Genomic DNA, 20,526 nt, shown 5'->3' on the forward strand with positions numbered 1-20,526 from the left:
AGCAACAGTGAATCAATTTAAAACCATGGTATGCAAGTGCCATCATCACTTGTCCATCTTCTGTGGCAAGTGGTTGGTTCATAAACAGGCTGTTAAATATCATGTAGAGTCTTGATGGAGAAACCATGAACTACTCAAAACCAAAAACTATAATTATGGACAACTTTGGCCAACAGTTCCATCAAAACGAAGCAAGACAGTAGTGGATAAATAAAGGTCCAAAAATTGGAAAAAAGTAGGAAAGACTTATAGTTAGATTGTCCATCATTTGATGTTCCAATTGCTTTAAATTCACTGATGTACTTTTAACAAGCAGTTACTGCTATAACCCAGGAGACTCAGTAGCCAGTTTGCATACAGCAAGTTCCCACAAACAGTAATGTGATAACAATCTGGTAATCAGACTTCTTGATTTTGATTGAGGGGTTAATATTGAGAAAAACCTCAGTTTAACGTCAACTTGAAAGACTGTATCTCCAATGCAGAAAAATAAAAGGATATTCTAATCTATTCTCACACTTTCTCATTTTTGCACTAGAATTTGAGCCCTGCATTTTGTGTTCATATTCTATTTGGAATCTGAAGCCAGAACCTTCTGACTCAGGTAAAAGACCCATCAATTGAGTCAGGGCTGGCGAACAGAAAATACATGCGTATAAGTTTCAGAACAGGTCTTCAGATTTTACATTCCAGAAGGATAATGATTCCCCCGATTTGTTTATTGGAGGGAGTATAGGTTTAGGAAATTTTAACCATTAATGCAAATCTGATAGCCATCTGTTTTTAGACATTTTGCAGACATGATCCAAGTACACAGAATGGGAATGGAATGCAATAAATTTTCAATGAGCCACACCATGTTCTCACCATGTTCTCCAGTAAACAGAGCTTCCTGCCTTTTGCAGAAAGTGGTACAGATCTGATTACTCAAACTGATACTAAAAAGGACAGTTCAACTCAACAGCAAAGTCTTGATGTTTGGAAAAAAAAACATTGCTGTGTAATAGATCATCATTACTTAAGAGATAAATGCTCTCCATCAACAAATATTACCTGACGCACTTTTTATACTTAAGGCTGACAGCCATAACTGCACCAATTCTAAATTCACAGCTTTTCCATCATTGGAACATGTCCAGCTAATGGTTCAAAGTGAACACTTATTATTTGGCAATGTGAACCAAGTGTTATAATACTTTACTCAAATCCTAAACAGACATACCATTCATTAATATTTCTGCCACTTCTCAAATGCTCAAGTGGAGTTGAAGTAAAACTAATGCCTTGGTTTTCAAAGGGTGCCTAGAGTGCCCATTTTTTAAAAAATACTTCTCAATTTTTCAATGTCTTATTGGGTACATTTTATTTTGTCAATTTCTTTCCTTCTCCTAATAATGAAGTCTCATACTTCAACAGCCCATCCATTCAACCACTGGAGTCATCCACCTATGCTGCTGATTTCCCTCCTTCCAGTGAGAGACCATAGCCTCCAAGTTCTTCTTGGTTTCCATCCTCACCTGAAGTCAGCTTTCTCAACTCTTGCCAGGCTTGAAGTAATCCTGGTCGCCTTCTGATACTTGACTCAAATCATCCATTTTCCATGTCTCAGGTTCAACACTTCATGTGGTGAAATCCTTTTCCAGCGAGGGATCAGAAATAAGCTCATTCCTCACCCTCACACACAGCTTATTCATCCGTATTTTCACCAAGACAGTGGACCACAATCAGAAATGGGAGTCCTGTTTAATGACTTTGCCCTTCATTGCTCAGTTCAGATTTGTTCCAGTCTAACCTACACAGAAGCAGCCAGCAAATTTCTAATTAATATTTCTTCTCATTCCCCAATTCTGGAGTCAACAATGAATCTATTTTACATTCTGTCTTCTTCCTCACTGATTTGCTACAACTGGGTGAGAGGATCTGCAGAGTTGAGGCCAGTTTTAACAAACACTGATCGCGCATTGCCAGGTTCACCAAGTCATTATTTGCCTCTGGTGTCATATTGCCTTCCAGGTGATGTCTGACATACAATCTGTGTTGAGAATCAATGCCATACCTTCCACAATCATTATCTCAGGGTGAACTGAATGTTCACAACTTCAGGATGCTATTCCACCAGGAAGTACATTTCCAAACCCATGTCTTTCTCATTGCAACAACAGGTAACTTTCAGCTCTGTAACATCACAGCCAACTCCCAGGTCAGTCCACCTGCTGCTGAAACAAAGAAATGACTCTAGGCTTGACCACTGTCATGCTTTCCTGGCTGGTCTACCCTCCATAAACTAGAGCAAATGGAAAAGTTGGCAGCATGTGACTTATCACGTTTCTAATCCTCTCATTCTATTCTTCTGACAGACATTGACTCCCTTAAACTTTTACCCTCAGTCTTAAATCAATCCATGCCCTTAACCCTCCCCCATGCATTCCAACATTTGCTCCTTCAATTCTTGCATTTTCCCAACCAACCAGTACAGAGCTAGGCAAAGTCACAAAGGCTCGATACCCTGACAACTTCACAAACCGACTTCCTCTTTAGCTCTTTTATGATAATTTTGAGTTGGAATTCAGAAATGAATGTTGGTCAGAGTGCAGGTGGAATGCTCCATTCAGTTTCAGGGCACTGAACCACTGGCAGCGTTTACTGCCCTGATGGGATTTCATTTTTTAATGTCTTCTTTCACAAGATGTGAGCGTTTCTGGCTGGGCCAGGTTTTATTGCTCATCCCAAACTGACCTTGAGAAGGTAGTGGTCAACTGCCTTCTTGAAATGCTGTATATTTGTGAACATAGCACCTTGGTTCAAAACGTTAAATTGAAGCAGGCAGTATCAATTTTCTTTTATTTTGTTGAGTTTAGAAGGTTGAAGTGTCATTGAATCAAAGCCTTTAACACAATAACAGGACTCCATGTGAAAAACGTTTTCTCTGATTATTGACAGCAAGGAAGCAGAATCTGAAAGTTAGAGCTAGACCATTTAAGAGTGAAATTAAAAAGCATTTTTCTACCAAAGGATACTGGAAATCTGACCCCAGATCCCCAAAAAGTCGTGGACAATAGCAGTTTGGGATAAATGAATGTGTTTAAGGCTGAAATCTCTATTAGATAGGAATTGAGAGGTAGGTTAGGTATAACCTAATTGGACGATACACAGGTTTAAAGGGCTCAGTGGCCTACTCCTGGTCCTATAATCAGAACATGCCATATTGACAACACAGGAGGTGAGAAACTGAAAACGTCATGCTCAGCCTGCAAGCACCTTGTGTGAACAGTGAGCCCATCAATACTATTCACTTACTTTGTGTCTTGTCAGTTTTCATCCAAGTCTTTCAATACAACACGCTTGCCTGCTTTGCGATATTGTTGCAGGAAAAACTGAGTTTTACTGAGAGGTGGATTGACATTGACGGCAACACTGACTATCCCACCCTTCAGGATGGAGGTTGTGGTGGTAATGGCACTCAGCCTGGAAAAAAATTTATTTCAGTTGAAAAGCACGGCCGTTCCAATCATGTTTCCCGAATTCAGTAGAGTTCATTAACTTACTAAAAATGCAACATTTGTCCAGTATTACAGATGATGCTTAATTACTGTAATCTATGCTAGTTATCCACTTTTATTGCTTTTGTAAAAAAAAGGCTGCTGGCAAGAATTTAGTTAGATATAAAAGGAAACGTTTCCATAAAACAAGCTACTGTTTCACTCTAGTCTGTGCAGCCCTATCATTACTTCATAAAAACATCCCATTTCTAAAGGGGAGTTATGTCACCACACCACACCAGACCTCTAACTGGTTACACCATTCCATTCTTGGACGCTACTTTGCTCCACGGAAAATTAGGGATTAAATCAATTTTGACAAGTCAAGCACAGGCCAACCATTTCTTTAAGGTACAGGCAAAGTATCAGATGGAAGATGAGCCAGAAAGCACCTGGAAGACGACAGCGGGATGTAGAGATAACACAAACCTCTCCTGACACCATCAGCCGTAGCTGCTCCTTTGTCAGCCTGGCAAGCTGCCTGCAACAGGAACTCTACACAAGTCAAAACTCCACTCCTACTGAGACAATCCAGACAGGAGCAGGAAAATCACGGTAAGAAGAAAGCCCAAATCTACAGCTACCAATCAAAATACCTAATTTTTGCAACTGGGGAGGTAAACATTTTATGCTCAGCAATTTGTCCGTCTGGAGTCTTTATACAAAAGCAAATTACAGACTTTAAACAACTCAAAAAGTTGTAACAAAAAGGAGATCACGAAATTTTCAAAAAGGAAATTGAAACAGATATGAAATTCTCAACAAACCTCACTGTAGCAGGCTGCTGTATTAGAATCAGTTACTGCTTTCTAACATAGATGCTGTGCATCCTTAACCTTGTACACAGTAATACTATGGGAAAGTATGCATTATATCAGCCTGCTCAGAATAGTATCCTAATATATTCACAATGGTTTTATTTCTCCAGTTATTCATACAAAGCATGTCATAACCAAGGCTGGAGAAACACACCTTTACTCGAAGTCCCACTACTCCACAGGTCACAGCATAAAATCAAACTCCTGTTCTCAGTTAAAAAACCTTAGCTATCAACAAAAAGACTAGTCAGGATTTTTCGGAACATAATGATGCATTTATTACCAAATATTTGCAATTGTTTAACATACACAATCAACATAGAAGCATAAATGCTTACCCCTCTAAATATCTCCTAAACACACACGCACTCTCTTCAGGAAGCAATGAAACAAAAACATATTTCTCTGTGGAAATTTGCCTTCCAGAAAAATAAAACCTTGGCCAATGGGTAATTCTTGAAGGCAAATGGATACAACATAGGATGTTCAGGAGTCTGTTGCTCTGATGTTCTATCACACATACTCATTATTATTCATGCATAGTTGTCTTTTGAGTTTTTGCAGACACGGCTTGCTCAATAAATATAATCCTGAGATGCTCTTTCAAAAGAACAAATAGGTTTTATCCTGAACTGAAGGAGGAGATTTTCTTTACATAAATATGAAAGATCAGCTGGGAAGTTTATCCATAGGAAGCTTTCCTCCAGCTCAGCTTGTTTCTGGCAGGACTCCCTCCAAGCCAGTCACTGTTTAAAAACAGTCCCAACAAGGTCCAGGAAAACAAGAAGTTATCCCTAGTCACGTGAGTTTCAAGAAACTCAACGTACACAAGAAAATTTAATAAACTTTAGATATGATCTCTTTTAAAGAAACTACTCCAGGTATATCCACAAAACATCAACTAAATTCCTTTTTTCCTCAATCCTTCAAAACCAAATCTTTCAAATAATATTAAATACAGAGCATCTTCATCACCCTTGTGCTTTTGGACTAGAACAGTATTTACTGCCCACTCCTAATTACCCTAGAGAAAATGGTGGCAAGTTGCCTTCTTGAACCACTGTAGTCCATGGGTGTAGGGATACCCAATGTGCCATTAGGATGGCAGCTCTAGGATTTTGGTCCAGTTACAATGATGCAGTTCCAAGTCAGGATGGTGTGGTTTGGAGGGAAACTTGCTGCTGGTGGTATTTCCATACATCTAGAGCCTCGATCCTTCTACATGGTGGAAGTTGTTGTTTTGAAGGTATTGCGGAAGGAATCTTGACATGTTGCTGCATTGTAACTTGTAGACTGCACACACCGCTGCCACTGCTAAATCGGTGGCTGAATGTTGTCCAGGTCTTGATACATGCAGTAACAGGCTGTTTTATGATCAAAATTCAGAACTGAATAAAACTCTCAGCAATTACTTCATGAAATATTGTCTGTTAGAGTATTATACACCAAATCAAATAACAGCCACAAGCTTATTAAATTGGAATACTGCAAAGTGGGCTCCTTGCTCTACCAATTTCACCACCAAAAATGGATGGATAATGAAACATACTGGTTGTATGTTTAGTGCAAAAGGACACATGAATCCCTCTGAACACCTTTTAACAGTCACTCCTCACTAATAAATAAACTATATACCTTCCTATTCCTTTAAATATTTTCACATTTCCCCATATCATACACCATCTGCTCTTGTCCTTTCAAATAAACTGTCAATATTCCTTTAGAAGTTCTTTGTATGCTCAAGGCTTACTTTTCCTACCTAGCGTAGTATCATTACACGTAGTCTCTTCATCAAACTAGTTTATCAATCATAAACTGCTGAGAACCCAGTTCAAATCCTTGTTGCACCACATTAGTTTAGTCTGCAATATAAAAAAGGATCCATTTATTCCTGCGTTGTTTTATGCCTTGAACCATTCTTCAGCCCTTGCTAAAATATAACTCTTAATTCAATGAGGCTATATCTTGCCAACCTTTTGAGAGTTCTTATGAATGCCTTTTCCAAACTTAAAATGAACAACATCCTTTCATTCCACATCAACATCCCGGGGGTTTAGATTAGATTAGATTACATTACATTACAGTGTGGAAACAGGCCCTTCGGCCCAACAAGTCCACACCGACCCGCCGAAGCGCAACCTACCCATACATTTACCCCTTACCTAACACTATGGGCAATTTAGCATGGCCAATTCACCTTACCTGCACATCTTTGGACTGTGGGAGGAAACCGGAGCCACTGGAGGAAACGCAGACACAGGGAGAATGTGCAAACTCCACACAGACAGTCGCCCGAGGTGGGAATTGAACCTGGGTTCCTGGGGCTGTGAGGCAGCAGTGCTAACCCATGAGCCACCGTGCTGTTTCTTAGACAGCACCTTCCAAACTTATGACCAATTGCCATCCAGGAGAAGGAAAGCAGACACATGCGGACACCATCACTACCACAAGATCCCCTCTGAGCTACACACCTCCCTGATTTGGAACTAAATCACCATTATTTCAGTGGCCAAAATTCTGAACAATGCCAACGACTGCAGTAGTTCAAGAACACAGCTCACCATCTTCTCCTCAGCTGCTGCTGGATTAGACAACCTGGCATTGATCCAGGCACCAGAAATGAGAATGAGAAAAATTGATCCTGCCAACCCTGCAAAGCCCTCCTTACATGCTTTAAACACTACAACCAATTTTTCATATTACAAATTTTACCCAAGTGATTTTGAGGCAAATGGAGACAGAATTTGATTTGCAGTTCAACAAATTATGATTAAAAACACCATGTGAGCATTTCTCAAATTTTCACAATATTTACCCTTTATCAAGATCTATCTGTCTGAGATAGGGTATTACCTGCAATGATCCACGTGATTGAGCTGGGTCATTTGAATCTCCTTCCTTTCTGACACAAGGCTGGCTCCCTTCCACGAAGGTGAGTCTCCCAGGTCATGGGGCACTTCTCCTGGCTCCTCCTGGGTTGCCACACAGCCTTCTGCCCTGAGTCTTGCTGTAAGTCTTTGCTGAGGGGGTAGCTACCAGGTGTGTTTTTATCATCCTCGCCCCAGACCTTCCGGAATGTTGTGTGGCCTTTGGCCAGTGGAGAAATTAGCAGACTTCAAAGTATCCAATGACACTGCGCCAACTCCCTTCACTGTTGCCATGCCAGGAAGGTGCAAAGTGCAAAATCTCAGGCACTGGCTGGAAGTCAACGTGCCAGAAAGTCTGATCAATGCTTCTTCAATGCACATCGCTCGGGCTGGTGTAACTGGTTCGTCTTGAACCTTTCTTGCCTCCTTGACCTTGGTTTCCCCTGTTCTCAATAGCTGATAGCTACTGGCTTCTGTTTAATTTAGAGAATTAAATTTTCTGTCAGGCACAATTTCTCCAGCTCTGGGTCAATTTAGAATGTCCAATTTAGGGAGATGGGGGCTCGTGTCAAAATTGGAAGAGCTGTCTCAAACATTAGTCAAGCAAGCACGACATGGTTATACTCATGGAATCATACCTTAAAGACAATGTCCCAGAAACCACCATCACCACCTCTGGGTTTATCCTTCCCCAGCAGAAGTGGCAGCATAGATATATGCAGTTGGGAGGCAACAGCTCCGGGAATCCTCCATATTGCTTCTAGATCCCATGAAGTCTCATGTCTTCAGGTCAAACATGGACAGAAAACCTCTTGCTCGTTCTATGTACAGCCCTCCCTTCCAGTGACCTTATTAAATTGTGCAGCAGGGTAGATGGACCAAATTAGGAGACAGTGAGGTCTGCAGATGCTGGAGATCAGAGTTGAGAGTATGTTGCTAGAAAAGTATAGTAGGTCAGGCAGCATCCAAGGAGCAGGAAAATCGATGTTTCAGGCCAGAGCCCTTCATCAGGAATGAGTCCCGAAACGTCGATTTTCCTGCTCCTTGGATGCTGCTAGATGGACCAAATTCCTACACTTGCTCCTAACTAGCATACTCTTGCTCCTAAATGGCATGTTTGTACGTGCTTACTTTGCAATCAACCATAGAAAGTTTGTTAACCGAATGAGGTGACAACAAATGGTAAGATACTGAGAAGTGTAAAGGAAGAGGGAAATCTTGGAGTGCATATCTACAGACTCCTGAAGATGGTTGGACATGAACAGAAAGAAAACATAGGAACTCAGGAGCACAGACTATTCTGCCCATCAAGCTTTCCCCACCATTCAATTAGAATATGACTGATCATCGACCTATCCTTACATACAGATAAGGAAGGACACCACTTCAACTGGGACAACACATCCATCTGAGAACAAGCCAAACAGAGACACACACGAGAATTCCTAGAAGCATAGAGTTCCAGTTGGAATGCCATCAACAAACACATTGAGTTAGACCCCATCCACCACCCCCTGAGAAAAAGAGCAGGAAATGACATCACCACAGGAAATGACATCACCAACCCAAAGAAACCCAAACATATAAACAGAAAGCAGGAATCATGTACAGTACTTTGCCGGAGGCCCAGAGAAGATGTTACCTAATAGGGTGACGAAACGTCTGGAAATGAACCTTCCAGGTCACCGAGCAAACCTACATCCAGAACCTCAACCTGAGCTACAAATCTTCTCAAAACTCGCTAGCTACCTCAATACACTTTCCTGCGTTATCTCCGTTTCACTTGATGTTATTGGTCTCCAGAAGTCTATCAATTGCTGTCTTGAACTTGCTGAAAGATTGAGCTTTGACAACTCTGGGGCAGAGAATTACAATAGAACAGCAGACCACAGTTCAGGAAACTGGTGTTGCACTAAAGAGAGGGTACAGAGGAGATTTACAAGGATAGTGCCAACAATGAAGAATTTTAGTCAAACGGAAAGACTGGATGGGCTAGGGTTATTTTCTTTGGAACAGAAAAGTCTGAAGCAGACCTATTTGAAGCGTTTAAATTGACGCATCTACGTGTAGTTGATGAGAGAGACTAACAGAATTGTACTGGTTCAGAGATCCATCACCAAGGGACACAGATATAGTGTTAGAGATAGGAGGCTTAGGTGGAATGTGAGAGAAAATATTGTTACCCACAGGGTGGGGAGGGAGGTTCCTGAAACTCACTGCCTTAGCGGATGGTAGAGACAGAAACCCTTAAAATATTTCAAGAAAACCTTGGTATGCATTTGAAGTGTCGTAAAATACAAGTGCTATGGGCAAAAGCCAGAAAGGGGGATCAAGTCAGGTGGTTAACTTTTAACCAGAAAGAGACATAATGAGTTGAAAGACCTCCAGTTGTGCTATAAACATCTAATTTTTCTACAACACCATAATAGAGTCCATCATGGAGTTACCAAGGTGTCACAACTGACAGAAACATAAATACAAATCCTGAAAGCACAGCCCACCACCCTTTCTGCTGGTTCATTATCCAGCTCACCTGCAATGCCAGTCATATGCTTTAGTTTAAACTTTCGGACTTATCCCCCTTCTTTTTGCGTGTAGCAGATTCAATTCAATTTCAATAGTAGTTTGAAACTTGGAGGGGGAGAAAAAAATAGCTAATTTTGCAGAATCAAACAGATCATAACATTTCTTTGGAGATATGTGAGAACACCAACAACAGCAGCACTCGAAACCAAATCAACAGCACAGTCCTATTTAAAATTCTTTTTCTATTGTGCATTTTATTCAGCTTGACATCTTACCTGGCTGTGGATATTAAAGGATGCCTTGTCCCAACCAATTTCCTGACATGAAGGGCAATGTTGCTCAGCTCATCACTGAGCAGACAGCGGAGACTCATGAAGGAGGTCGGGTATCCAACGATCTTTTCTGCCTCAGACACCACTTTAGCCCAGGAGGAAGGGGACACAGTGGAGTAAAGCATGTGACTCCGGCAAGAAGTACCAACTAGAGCTGGACAGATCATTCTCCTCACAGACGGTAACATGGCGTTGGGGCTTGGTGATATTTACTTTTTTTAAAAACGTAGGAAATGAAATGGTCCCTGTGAATCCAAGCTGCAAGTAGAAGGGGTACACCCAGAGAAAGTCATTGGCTGATCCTGGCAAGACAAACATAAAAATTCTGTAAAAAAAATCCAAAAAAAACCGTGGGTGCCGGAAATCTGAAACAAAAACAGAAATTGATGCAAAATCTCAGCAGGTCTGGCAGCGTCCAAGTTAACGTTTCAGATCCCATGACCCTTGTTCAGAACAGTTAACTGATTTCTCTCCATAAATGCTGCCTGACTCTGCTGAGATTTTAAAACAATTTCTATTTTTCTGTAAGAATTCAATAACTAATTATGTTTGTCCCAAATCATTTTTTTTAATGAAACTGATCATTTTGGTTTTTTTTCACACAGGGAGTCAAAACTAAGTGTCTCTGATTCTGGACAGCATTATTTTATCCACATTCAGTGGCAAACAGTGAATGAATTCCGTAGTAGTCACAAGATCATTTTGAATTCATGTAGTGCTTTTCATGACCTCAGGACATTCAGAAACATTTTACAGCTAATTAAGTACATTAGAACTCTTGCAAAGATGAAGGATTTCAATACAAATAACTAACATTATTTTATCTATTTGCAAAGGAGAACATAGGGAAATATAGGGAATAAAAACAAAATGTTGGAAATGCCCATGAAATCTGGCAGTACCTGAGGAGAAAGAACAGTTTATATTTCAGGTTTGTAATCCTTCCAATAGAGCTCATGTGTAGCATATGAGCTGTGACAACAGTTAGTTACTCTTGTGCCCTGACCTGGATAGGTATGGCTTTTGCGCATGCAGTTCCTCAATTTCTCCGAAGATACATCAAATAAACACTGATAAAAATTCCAAATAAACCAATGAGCTATATTCAGGGATGAGATAGACACATTTTTTAAATTAATGAGGAAATTAAGAGTTATGGGAAAAGGCAAAAAAGTGGAGGTGAGGATTATCAGATCAACTATATCTCATTGAATGGCAGAGCAGACTCAACAACTTCTGTTCCTATGTCTTAAGACCTTACATTTGTTTCATTCCGCAATTAGGTAAAAATGTAGCAGCAAGGCAATGATGATTAAACTCACTGCATTCAGTTAACTTATTTTTAAATAACTATACAAAAGTAAAGATCATCTGAAATTTCCACAAATCTTAAAACTCATTTTCAGTCCCAGCTTCTCATTCTCTCAGTCAGCTTGACTGCTTTGCTGCATTTTCTTCCACTAATTTACCAGCTGCCAGCCTGTGTTTTTTTTTTAAAATTGTGCTCTTCAAACCAAAAGGAGCGACGTGTGTTCGTCAGGCGATCGGCCAGAGTTGGTGACTCCAAGCTGACTCTAAGGTGCCTTCTTCTTCACTGTCTTCCAGAAAGCTGGTATCAACCAATTCCATGCCCTAAACACTATGGCTGAATCCACCTATGCTGCCTCTGCACTACACTTAAACAGGACATCTCCCATCTTCCGGCAGTTAGGCACACTATCATCTTTGAACCTATCTTCATCATCCAGCTCAATGGGAGAGTCTTTTCCTGCGCCAAGTTGCACATCTTTAATCCTAGTCAATCCTTTCTATTCCCCTGGAGGGTCGGTGAGGACTTGTTGGACCTAAAGGCCTACTTCCTCACTGTAGGGATTCTATGAAAAATATCACTCAGTTGGTGAGAATGTAGTTACAAGTGATTTTTATTGATTCATAGGATGTAGGCATCAGTGGCTGTGCCAGCATTGACTGCCAATCCCTAATTGCCCAGAGGGCAGTTAAGAATCAACCACATTGTTCTGGATCTGGACTCACATGTAGGCCAGACATGGCAGTTTCCCTCCCTAAGGGACATTAGTGAACCAGATGGGTTTTTCCTGACAATGGGTATCACTAGATTCTTAATTCAGTTTTCTATTTAATGCAAATTCCACCATCTACCATGGCGTGATTCGAACCCAAGTCCTCAGTACATGGTCTGGGTCTCTATATCAACAGTCCAGCAATAATACCACTATACTATACCACTATCCCCCTGAACAACATGACTTTAGAAATTTAAAATGAAGAAGATGACAAACTCCAAAAATTCTTAAAAGATTAGCTGAAATTCTGCAACAGATAGCTTGACAAACTCGGGAGGTTTCGTGGCATCAGTGGAGAGACACAGAATCAACATGAGTCCAGTATGACTTATTTTTGAGCTGAAAGCTGTTGGAAAATAGGTAAATAGATACAAAACAACAACCTGTTTTACAACACCTTTCAGTTCTGAGCTCACAAACTCAGAACTCAAAACATCAACTGTGTTTTTCTGTCCACAGATGCTGCTGCACCGTGTTCTTCCAGCCTTCTGCTTGCTTCGGCTACTTTTTTTAATTATTTCGGACGATATTACAAAGCACAGAGTATGAAAAAGTTAGGCTTTTTTTTAAGCTACAGTCCTGGACCTCACTGTCCAGAATATCAAGTATAAATATCCAGATCTAACCCATTTCCCTCTCCGGCTTGCATCCGCTGCAATCATTGCACCACTCAGGATACTGAGTAGAAGGATGGCTGCACACAGAGGAATTCCCTTCAGTTAATCGGTGAACTTGCGTGAACGAACAAACTGCAGGTGCCCACCATTGTCTTTTTCAAATTGATACATCAATTGTGTCTGCATTTTTCCAAGTGAAAATTGATCCTGGAAAAGGGAAGGCACGTTTTATTTGGAGCAAACAGAAACTCGACCCGTGCAGATTCTCTCCCCACGGTCCTGGAGTTTAAATACAGACACAAGGGTTTGTTTCTCTGCGAAAGGGACCTGGCACATAAAGAGAAACAAACCTCCTGTCTGCTTCCCGCCGCTCGACCCGGAAACACAGGTCAGTCTCTTCCGTTCTCCGGCCTCCCCGTCTCGGACCGAATACCAAATCCCCGTCGGGTCAATGATAAACTCGGTCTGTTTGCGCAACACGTCCCGCCGACACAAACTCACCGTTTCATGGGCGCCGCCATTTTGCACAATCCACCATACGGCATGTCGCAAACCTCAAACGGAAACACCCCGCCGAAGCGGCGAGGGCACGACATCGCCATAAAGTGGAATGCACCTGCGGTGCTGCGTAACCATGGAAACGGTGGTTGGGGGGGCGGTGCGACTGCTGGGCGCATGCGTGGACGTTCAATGTTGTCAATCGATTCTGTCCTTCGTTAACAGTTCGTTACAGTTTGTTTTATCCATAAGTTTGTTTGTCAACATTTTTTAAAAGTCCAGCGCCGGACAAGTCTTAAAAAGACAGATTAGTTCATTTGGAAATGATGAGATAAATGAGCATGATGCTTAAAGTAAATCATCATAACACAGGCATGGTGAAGATGGTAGGATGTGATTGTAAAGCAATGCTGGAAATCTAAAATATGAACAGAAACTGCTAGAGATAATCAGGCGGTTTTGGCAGCATGCCTGGAATAGAAAGAGGGCTGGATCTTGTGCATTTTTGGCGAAGTGCACAATGTGTTAAGTCTGATGGTGTAGTTCTCATTGGGAGTTGTGAGTTATCTCACTGTATCTTACCAAATTCGCTATTAATTACCCAGTGATCTCTATCAGGTCCCATTTCGACCCCATCTTACCAGGCACCATTCCCAGAATCACACATCGGATATCAGCCCTGAGACCAGAATTCTTGGTATCTGCACCATAGAGTCCTAGTCATAGGTAGTCATAGAGATGCACAGCCCAGAAATAGACCCTTCCCTGATCTAGTTCCATTTGCCAGCTTATGGCCCACAGCCCTCTAAACCCTTCCCATTCATGTACCCATCAATGTGCCTTTTAAATGTTGTAATTTAGCTTGTTCCACCATTTCTTTTGGCAGATCATTCCATATGTGCACCATTCTCTGCGTGAAAAAGTTGCCCCTCAGGGTATTTTTAAATCTTTCCCCTCTCACTTTAAACCTATGCCCTCTGGTTTTGGACTCCCCTACCCTAGAAAAAAGACCTTGGGCTATTCATTGAATCCATGCCTTTCATGATTTTATAAACCTCTATAAGGTCACCCTCAGCCTCCAACGGTCCAGGGAAAACAATCTCCGACCTATTCGGCCTGTCCCAATAGCTGAAACCTACCTTTCAATGTCCCTGGCACCTGCTCAGGTCTCAGGGACTGAGGAGAGATTGCTGAGAAGAGGGTGTTGGCACAGTGGCCTCCCCCTGGCATCCCCAGAATCGCTGGCTTCCACCAACTTAATTAACTTCATGTAATTGAATTGAATGAGCTTTATTGTCACATATACTCAATGAGCACTGTGAAAAGTTTATATGTCTTCACTTACAGCACCATCTTAGGTACAAAGGTACCTAAGTACAACTTCTTTCATTACAAGATCTTAGAGAAATAAATGTCAAGCGCTGCAGAAATTAAAGTTCAGAACAACAGACCACACTGGCACCTAGCTTCCAGTCCACACCAGTCCATGGCTGCAGACTGCGCTGGGCTTCACCTTGAAGATCGTGAAGCTGGGAGATGGCTTCAGACCAGCAGGCTAGGCTGAGGATGCCATACCAGGCCGAGAGGATGCCATGCTGGGAGGCCACACTGGGAGACCACTAGGTCACCCCGTCATGCCTGAAGGCCACTACAGGAGGCTGCTGTCCCAGGCCAGGAGGTCTCCGTGCCATGCAAGGAAGCTGCTGCACCAGGCCGGAAGATCGCCACACTGGGAGGCCGCTACACCAGGCTGGGAGTCATCGGAGGCTGGGAGTCATTGTCAGATGCTGAGAGAGAAGAAGAAAAAAACCATTCAGAGGAAAAAAATGAGAAGAAAAGAAGAAAAAGCGGAGAGGACAAGCCTTGGCTGGAGTGTCCTATTCTGCTGCCGCCTTGGAACCAGTTAAGAAACGACTGGATATAGCAAAAAGCAAAGGCCCCCAACAGCATCCTGGCAGAAAGACTAAAGAGTTATGCTCTATAACCGACAAGTCCTCCCTAGTTCAAACAAACTAGTTTATTGTTTAAACCCTGGCACAAGTTAACTTCATCTCAAGGACATTGATACAAGCCTTGGTGATCTAAAACCTACCAATCTTATACCGGACCTTCCCGCATCAGAAATGGCTTCAGTGTTCCAGTAATCTAAACCCTGTCTCCAACTTTGTGTTGACCTGGTTTATTTCACTCCTCCTCCACTCATTAACATATGGCACTGGGACCAATCCATTGAGGTCCTGCCTGTGAATTTCCTCCCTAGCTTTTTAAAATCCTGTCTGTAGAACCTTGACTTTTCTGTATGTAATGGGTTGCAATAAGGACCACACTTTCTCACTGTGGCCCTTCCCCACCACCTCTACTCCCAGGAAAAAAAGGCACCTCACCCATTCAACAATGTCTTTTACATATTTTTTTTTAAATGCTATGTAGGACTCATGTTGGCATGTATCAAAACTCATTCCTGTCCCTTTAACAATCTGATCCTTTAATGATCACTGCACACCTCTCAGTTGTTTGTCCCACAGTGCGACGGAGGTGTTCCAAAATGCACTCTTCAAGATGTCATTGCCATCAACAGTTTCTAGCTCTCCAAATCTTTGAGAGTACCAGACTCCCACAGCTTTCTAACCTACCAAGTTGCTTTCCTCCTGAACTCTTTGTAACTATTTGGCACTCACTGAGCTGTAGTCCAGGAAATTGTCCGTTTCTGTTATACCAGTACAGCTCTTCAATTCGAACTGGATTTTGCATATGTATTTGGAGTTTCCACGTGGCACAGGAGTTACAGGTCTCAATTACCCCATTCTTTGCTCTACCACATGCTGACAACCCCCCACTTTTATGTGTTTTTTTTTAGTTGGGATGAGTACTATCATGAAATCCAGGTTCAAAAGGTATCATGTACAGAAATTAATCTGAGCAAGTAAAATCTGCCTGATTTATATTCGGAAAAACAATAAAAGTTGAAGAGTGACAGAAAGGAAATTAAATGTAGATGGAATTTTTCAGCACAGGAATCAAGTTTAATTCAGCTGAATAGAGTAGGTTCAAATCAAATGCCTAAGGCTTGGCCAGCTCATTCATCCCTTTATCCAAATTACTTTGACCACAGGATAAAGACTGACCTGCCCATATTTATGTTCCTGCCTCAAAACCTCCACCAAGACAAACAAAGTTGTTGAGTATTTAAATAATTAAAAGCTTCAAATCTCGTAGGATCAACTATGTTGTCAACTGTAATTGTGTACCTTTAGGGATAATCTAAATATACATTTCGGAGCAGGGAGAAAGTGAGGACTGCAGTTTCTGAGCAACATGCCATTTTCTATTATACCAAAGTGTGCAATTGACTTTTTAAAATCTCTGCTTGCATTGTCTTTCACTTTCCATCCTCCTTAATCTCGGTTTCTATCAGTATCCATTACATTCCATCCTTTTGCCAATAAAACATTATAGTTTCTCTTCAGGCAAATTTTGACTTTTCACAACTGCAATCTACATTACAAATCTAAGAATATTTAAAATTAGCTTCAGAAATATTTTAACCGCACCAATGTGTTTCCAACTCATTTCCTAATTTTCTGTTGATAACTGAACACTTTCTGAAACTTCACTTTTTCCAGGAGACGTAAAATTGAATGTATTCAAAAACAGACCAACTCAATACAAAACAATAGACTCAAAAGGCTACACTTGATGGCAAAAAAAGAACAGAGCCCTTCCTACTGTCAAATCATTTTTTTGCAGTCACATAGCATTGCTGACAACGGTGGACTTTCAAACTACAGGTCATCCTGTCATATTAACAGATTTTTGCAAAAACAGTCCTGGAGCAAGAGGACTCTGGAAGAGCAACCAACACCCATTTCATGGCTGACACATTATTCCGAGGACCAAAGAGATATGCATCAACACATCCAACACCCACACAAGGAGGCCAGTTAACTGATGGTTCTTATTTGGGGACAAACCTGGACACAACCAAAGCTGCAAAAAGATCTGGGTTGCTTGTACGTCATGATCAGCTGAAGGGATTTTTATTCATGTCAGATGATGTTTTGCAAGTAACCTACTTGAGGATAGCAGCCGAAGAGGACAGATGAACCTAAAATGTCAACCTTCATGAGTCTGAAAATAGCCTCTGAAACAGGTTTTCAAATATCTTCACAGCGACATGTTCTCTGATAAATGACAGTAGTCTCCACACCACTGTAGTGATTGGAATGAGATCAGCCAACTGGCCCTCATATAATATGAAGTCCCTGATTGGGGCTTTTAATCTGGACCAAACAGGGAGATCGAGTTGACATAATAGGGTGAATGTCAAGGATATTGGGCACCCTGAATACCTGACTCGATGAGAGGTAGTGCTATTGTCTAAGGCTATGTCAAAGGGTGATCGGTGAAGGGATGCCAGCCTCTGAAGAGTTATTTCAACCACTTTGCTGGTTTTCCTGGAATCCTCTCTTCTCTACATTCGGTCGCATTACCCTAAACTGAAATTAGAGGAATAATTGAAGTTAAAAGAGTGATAGAGCCATTACAGCATGAAAGAAGGCCAGTCAGCTATTGAGTCCAAGCCAGTTACCTAGACAGCAATCCATTCAGCCCCAGTTCCTTGACCCTGCAAGCCTATTTCCCTCAAATTGTTATTATTCAATACAATAAAGTCAACGTTATTTCCCAGGGGGTTGAAATTGTAATTTACACACATTTAAAGAGTGATGTGGGAGGAGGATTAAAATAGGGATGAGGCTGCCCTCTTCCATTTCTTTTAAGATCCCCAATCTTTCATCAGCTTTATTTAGCTGACTGGTGAGAAGATAATAGGAGAAAGTGAGGACTGCAGATGCTGGAGATCAGAGCTGAAAAATGTGTTGCTGGAAAAGCGCAGCAGGTCAGGCAGCATCCAAGGAGCAGAAGAATCGACGTTTCGGGTATAAGCCCTTCTTCAGAAGCCCTTCCTGAAGAAGGGCTTATGCCCAAAATGTCGATTCTCCTGCTGCTGAGTAGATAATGTTGTATCCCTGTGTATCAAAGAGGCCTGTTAATTATCCAAGTTGCTGTTATTGTTTTCCCATTAGCTGATTGTATAAGGACTCGGGAACACAGATTTAAAGGTTAGGGCAAGACATAAAGGCATCATGTGAAGAAGAACTTTTTTATCCAGTGGATATTAATGACCTTCAACTCTCTGCTTCCCAGGAGGTGGAAATGGAGCCTATCAATGATTTCAAAAGGAAATTAGATGGCTATTTGAGGGATTCAGGCTTGCAGGGCTAGGAACGGATTACTATCTAGGCACTTGGCTTGAAATCAATAACTGGCTTGCATTTATCTGTGCTGTAATGGCTCTATCATTCTTTTAATTTCATTTTTAATTTCAATTATTCCTCTAATTTCAGTTTAGGATGCTGGTACCAAATGGAGAGGAGAGGATTCCATAAAATCCAGCAAAGTGGTTCAAATTACTCTTCAGAAGCTGGCATCCCATCACCAATCATCCTTTATTTACAAATGCACAGCCTTTGACAATAGCACTGCCTCTCAGAGTCAGACATCCAGGGGCTCAAAATCCCTGACACTTACCCTTTTATGTCAGCAAGGTCTCCTTGATTGGACCAGATTAACAGCCCTAATCAGGGAACTCATATTGTATGAGGGCCAGCCGGCTCACCTTGTTGCGATCACTACAGTGGTGTGGAGACCACTGTCATTTATCAGAAAACACTTTGCTGTGAAGCTGTTTCATTGCATTAAGGAGGATGTTTGCCAAAAGAAATGAACAAGAACTACTGAGTGTGAAAATTAAGAAATCATCACATTGCCACCTTTAGCAATCCTGTCCTTGAGTTATAGAGATATACAGTGCGGAAACAGACCCTTTGGCCCAACTCGTCCATGCCGACCAGATATCCCAAATTGATCTAGTTCCATTTGCCAGCACCTGGCCCATATCCCTCCAAACCCTTCCTATTCTTATGCCTTTTAAATGTTGCAATTGTACCAGCCTCTACCACTTCCTCTGGCAGCTTATTCCATTCACACACCAGCCACTGTGTGAAAAAGTTGCCCCTTAGGTACCTTTTAAATTTTTCCCCTCTCACCATAAATCTATGCCCGCTACTTCTGGACTCCCCGACCCCAGGGAAAAGACTTTGTCTATTTATCCTATCTACGCCCTTCATGATTTTATAAACCTCTATAAGGTCACCCCTTGGCCTCTGATTCTCCAGGGAAAACAGCCCCAGCCTATTCAGCCTCTCCCTGTAGCTCAAATCCTCCAACCCTGGCAACATCCTTATAAATCTTTTCTGAACTCTTTCAAGTTTCACAAAATCCTTCCGATAGGAGGGAGACCAGAATTGCAGGCAATATTCCAAAAGTGGCCTAACCAATGTCCTGTTCAGCTGCAACATGACCTCCCAACTTCTTTACTCAATATTCTGACCAATAAAGGAAAGCATACCAAATGCCTTCTTCACTATCCTATCTACCTGCGACTCCACTTTCAAGGCGCTATGAACCTGCACTCCCAGATCTCTTTGTTCGGCAACGCTCCCTAAGATCTTACCATTAAGTGTACAAGTCCTGCCATGATTTGCTTTTCCAAAATGCAACACCTCACATTTATCTAAATTAAACTCCATCTTCCACACCTCAGTCCATTGGCCCATCTGATCAAGGTCCCGTTGTACTCTGAGGTAACCTCCTTCGCTGTCCACTACACCACCAATTTTAACTTATTAACTATTGTATAAACTCATGCATAGGTAGAGTTTTGAAGACCAGTTTTAAGCTGAAATTAGGGGGTTGACTTATATTATTTTCGAGGGGATGAAATTCATGATTGGCATGAGTCAAAAAGTGGACAAACAAGAGCCTAATCTCTGTATAAAATAATAAACAACAAAAAGAAAAAAAGAATTATGGCCATTATTGAATATTTATCCAGAAAATAACTGTCTCCATTCTGCCTGCTACCGTAGAACAGTACTATTGTACCATATTGCAGTTACCAGTACCGTAAAGTGCATGTAGGTCTACACATATGTGCAAGTGTTAAAGCCATACCAGCAGGTGGTCAAGCCATCTACCAGGGCTATTTGCATGCGCATGTAAATATATTATGTAAATATTACATAAATAAATATATACAGAATATATAGTTATCATATATGTAGTTATCAACTTTCAATTTTACGGTATGAAAATGGTGTTGCACAAATATATACTGGTGCGCAT

General features: G+C 41.4%; 1 protein-coding gene across 8 annotated transcripts in view; it reads right to left on the minus strand.

The window, feature by feature from the left end:
* The window catches only part of pdss2 (prenyl (decaprenyl) diphosphate synthase, subunit 2), a 178,114-nt gene extending 164,723 nt beyond the window's left edge, over positions 1-13,391 (minus strand). For 2 of the 8 annotated variants that reach the window (XM_043687065.1, XM_043687056.1), the window contains exons 1-2: positions 13,285-13,391; positions 10,026-10,384 (exon numbers count right to left, since the gene is read on the minus strand). In XM_043687065.1, the coding sequence (XP_043543000.1) occupies positions 10,026-10,270 (245 nt within the window). In that variant the 5' untranslated portion in view covers positions 10,271-10,384; positions 13,285-13,391. The other 6 variants (XM_043687060.1, XM_043687061.1, XM_043687057.1 and 3 more) reach the window with 6 other exon arrangements.
* Positions 13,392-20,526: the final 7,135 nt, after the last annotated feature.

The sequence above is a fragment of the Chiloscyllium plagiosum genome, chromosome 3 (assembly GCF_004010195.1).
Source record: "Chiloscyllium plagiosum isolate BGI_BamShark_2017 chromosome 3, ASM401019v2, whole genome shotgun sequence".
NCBI classification, from domain to species: Eukaryota; Metazoa; Chordata; class Chondrichthyes; order Orectolobiformes; family Hemiscylliidae; genus Chiloscyllium; species Chiloscyllium plagiosum.